Here is a 4,627-nt window from a genome sequence, read left to right on the forward strand (position 1 = left end):
ATTACACAGGTTAAAATGTCTCCTGACCTGGCCTCCATCCTTTTACCTCCTCCTGACACACCCAAAAAAGCACACACGCAAACACACTCTTCCTCTCTGGTCCAGGTCTAGAAGAATGTTGAGTGTCTCTCTAGCCCCTCCCTGGAGATTAGGCTTCACCATGCAGCCCCCCCACACTTCATTCCATTCCAAAGTGTGCCCCCTCAGAGCTGCCGCATTTTTATCAGAGCTTGGTGATTGTGACAGATTGGCTAAATGACACACATACGCAGGCACACATTTGTGGACACATGTTAAGGCACAAACACAGGGGAGGTTGGATCACCCGGGGAGGGATCAGACAGCGCTGGGATCCAGCTATAAAACCCTCCCAGGATGAGGCCAGTGTCCTGCTTTGAGCTGGACAGCACCTCCTTTCTCTGCGTCAGGACGCTGTCAGGACAGGGAACAGACAAGCCTCCAACATGAATGACATCTACAAGGCAGCGGTATGTCCTCGCACATCTCATAAAACTGAAAGTGTGCAGTTGGCTTCCTCTGATGAAGTGATTTTACTTTGTTGGATGCTTGCAAACAAAACAAACTGAAGAGTGATATAGAGTGATATAATTTGGATGACAAAACATAACCTCTAATATTTCTTTTTAATGACATATGATCAGTGATTTAAAATGTAAGCCTGTAACTTTATTCTGTCCAGTTGAAGTGGGTATTATATGAAATATTCTGGCATTTGTGTATCTGTTTGTTTGGTTCCCCGTCGGTTTGTTCATCTGGCATTACTGGAATAGTTGACAAATCCCTGTTGATTCCACTCGCACACCACATCGTCTCCATCACCAGCTGATGTCAAAAGAGCCTTGACACCATATGCGTCTCTACAGTAGATGCTCTCCTACTTCAGCCCTATCAGAGCTGATAGGAGCCTCTTAGGAGGTCACTGACAGGACAAGCCCCTGGTCCGAACTCTGCTGCTTCATTCATTACTGCAAATGGTGCAGTCCCACTTCACATGGCTAATTTTGGCCAGTTGCTCAGATGCTTCTGCGTCCATGGTCCTGTGGTGCCAGAGAAGGGCTTCAAGTTTAGATAACCTACCCCACCCCACACCCCCACGACTGAATTCCAGCATTATCTGTGAGCCAGAGAGCTGTGTCTGTCCACCTACACCCGGATGGTCCACCGGCTGTCTTGTCCACTCACATCCCAAATGAGCAGTGCAGCTGAGAGTAAAAACACACAGGAATGCACCTTACATGTGTCCATTTAGATGGAATATTTTCATATATCATCGCCAGAAGTGTGTGTGTGTGTGTGTGTATGTATTTGATTATGTCTGCATGGGTGTGTGTTTAATTTATAGTGGACGACAGATAACAACTCTTACATAAGCAGCTGTCTCCCTCTCTCATTCATGGTAGCTTTTCCAGGATTACGGTTCCATTGTTGGGTCAGATCCACAGCTATGCTAATTTAAAACACTGTGTATTGTGTTCTTTATCTGTGGTTCCTGATCCTTCTGTCTGTTTATTTTTACCTCCTCTTCTTACTGAGTCTCACTTATAATATTTAGGTTCTGCTTTTGTAAAGGATGGCCCAGTATGTTTGACCATAATATTAACTTTGTTAACTGAGGTTTTACACTGTAACTCAAGATATCGTAACCTACTTCCAAAATGCAAATTCAGTACATATTTTGCAGCATGACATTTTGAGCTATAGTAAATAGAAATAAAACAATAATTATTTAGATAGAAATGAACTAGGCTGTGCATGGGAATGTACAGTAATTGGATATTTTATGGTGATGTGCAGTGACACGTAAAATACGTTTTTTCAAATTTCTTTAAACATGTTACCTTTTACAGGTGGAACAACTGACAGATGAACAGAAAAATGGTGTGTAAAATAACCATCTTACAATACACACCTTTAAATCATGTCGTCACATTTTAAACAATGTTTTGATCAAATGTTGACTGTACATCTTTCAAGGTTTTGCAAAGAAAAATTAAGTTGTATTCCTGTGTCATGCCATGGTGTTGCAGAGTTCAAAGCTGCTTTTGACATCTTCGTACAAGATGCAGAGGACGGCTGCATCAGCACCAAGGAACTGGGGAAGGTGATGAGGATGTTGGGTCAGAACCCCACACCAGAGGAGCTGCAGGAGATGATTGATGAGGTGGATGAAGATGGTAAATCAAAACATTACTGCACTACAGAACAAGAAGCTAAATGATTGTTTGTTAACCTCTTCATCCCCAGGGCCTCCTTATGTATTGTGCAGCGCAGACTAGTGTGGTTGAAAACCTCTGAATTTAATGTCAAATGATGATCAAGGATCAAGTACAACAAGATGTGTCAAGCTGAACTGAAGTGAAACAAATAGCAGTCACATACAAGTCATCTTCAATTTTCCATGTGATGTAATGATGATACAAAGAATAGCATCCTGAATATTTATATGATGAAGCTCTATGGTGTATCATGTAGGTACAATGCTGTGGATTTTTGTAATAAAAACTAAATGAAGTTTCAAAACGTAAATTTTCTTTTTGCTCTTAAAAATTATAGGCATGTATTTTATTATAAATCATAATCAAAAATAAGTTGGACATAAGTATTTCCAACTTCCTTTAAGATGCTGTCTTTTGTTTTGTGTATATTAAAAGATCTTTCAGTCAACTAATGATTCATTGCAGCTTCCAGGAGAACAGTGAGGTTTGGGTGGTCAACACTGTATCCAGTGTGAGGTGTAAGGATGTAATGAAGTTCACTGTATCTGTGCAGGGAGTGGCACAGTGGATTTTGATGAATTCCTGGTCATGATGGTGAGGTGCATGAAGGACGACAGCAAAGGAAAATCAGAGGAAGAACTGGCAGAGTTGTTTCGGATGTTTGACAAGTGAGTTTTACTGTGGTGGTTTCATTGGCCTATTACAAAAAATGAATGAGCAGTGAAAATATCTTATATCAGAAAAGATTCTGTGAACTTAATAAGGGACTTTACACAATATCGACACCAATCACCAGAGACTAATGATCAAATTGGTCTTTATAGTTTAGTCCCAGCAAAGTGTGTTCCCTGTGTGCAGCTGACAAAATGCCAAGTAGTTCTGCAGAGTACAACATTTAGTTTGTTCCATAATCCCTTCTGACAGCGCCGAATATTTCAAACACCCACTCCATGTAAGCCCGACACCTCGTCGGATCATCAAAGAACAAACTCGCCATACTTCTTTTTTTCTCTCACTGATGGTTCACAAACACTTAAATTCACATGTCACACACCACCTCCTCCACTGCCATCTGCAAAAACTTAATATTTTACTATTTTAATTGTGCAGGAACACAGATGGTTACATTGACCTGGATGAGTTGAAAATGATGCTGGAATCTACAGGAGAGACGATTACTGAGGATGACATTGAGGAGCTGATGAAGGACGGGGATAAGAACAACGACGGCAAAATTGACTATGATGGTGAGGAGTTTGCTAGACTGATAAAAGACATGGCGAAATGTTTATGTAGAGCCAATGCTCCAACAGTCATTTTCTGTAATGTCCCATTTTATTATGATTTATTTTATTACTCAATAATTCCTCCTATATTTGCACTTTTGAGATGTTTGCTTCAAAAAATATTTGCTTCACAGCAGTTTGAGTTCAGCTCAGTTTTTGATAAACGTGTCATTCATTTTACAGAGTTCTTGGAGTTCATGAAAGGAGTGGAGTAATCCCCAACAAGAGAAGGTCCAGTGTGTTATTTTTATATTTCTCTGTGACACCAAAGTCACCTGTAGAAAACATAAACTGACTTTGGATGCCGTTGATAGACCACTGGAACAACTTCGCCAGATTTAGTTGAATACTGTAATTGACTGTATTTTTCTACCATCTCTAGCATTGTTGTAAATACAGATTGTAACCACTTTCTGTGCCCATGTATACTGAATTCGTGTAAATGTATCCAAATTACTTATATCTTCTGTAGAGACTTCATAGTATACTACTTTGGGTGGGTGAAATATCAACTTTGTGTTTGTTTCAGGCTAAAACATATTGTATTTCTAAAGTGCCACAGCCAGTTTACAAATCTTCATACTGAGAGGCTTATACTGTTCAATATATCTGGGCAGAAAATGTATGTGCACAAAGCAAAGTGTATTTATGAGTCAACATTGTTTTACCTTGGGCTCTGGTAGACTAATCATATTTTGAGAGCAATGCATATTACGTGTGCATATACTATATACTGTGTGCATGTTGTGACATGCACAGTGTACACAATTCTGTATGCTTAAGATACCCTCAGGACTTTTTATTCCTATTGTTCCTGGAACATCTGCATATTTCTACATGAAAAGTCTTGCTGGAATGTAATAAACTAGATGCATTTGTCACAGTGGTAATTTTGTCAGTTTTTGATTTCGTTAGAATATGGCAGTTTCAGTCTTCTCATACTCACATGACTGAGAAGTCTTTGACTTGTTGATTCTTGTAGACTTAATCTATCCTTGGGTCAGTGCTGCTTTTGTTTTTCTATCAGTCTATTGTAAAGTTATGTGCTTTATAACTCTGAGACTGAATCAGCAGTTGAGGGAGTAAACAACACTTATTTTACTT

General features: G+C 39.6%; 1 protein-coding gene across 1 annotated transcript; it reads left to right on the forward strand.

The window, feature by feature from the left end:
- The first annotated feature begins 239 nt into the window (after positions 1-239).
- Positions 240-4,402, forward strand: tnnc1a (troponin C type 1a (slow)). Its single transcript, XM_026332556.1, has 6 exons — positions 240-488; positions 1,869-1,899; positions 2,049-2,195; positions 2,791-2,905; positions 3,348-3,484; positions 3,707-4,402. Exons 1-6 carry the CDS (start codon positions 465-467, stop codon positions 3,736-3,738), a joined length of 486 nt encoding a protein of 161 aa, XP_026188341.1. The 5' UTR covers positions 240-464; the 3' UTR covers positions 3,739-4,402.
- Positions 4,403-4,627: the final 225 nt, after the last annotated feature.

Source organism: Mastacembelus armatus, chromosome 7, assembly GCF_900324485.2.
Source record: "Mastacembelus armatus chromosome 7, fMasArm1.2, whole genome shotgun sequence".
Taxonomy (NCBI): Eukaryota; Metazoa; Chordata; class Actinopteri; order Synbranchiformes; family Mastacembelidae; genus Mastacembelus; species Mastacembelus armatus.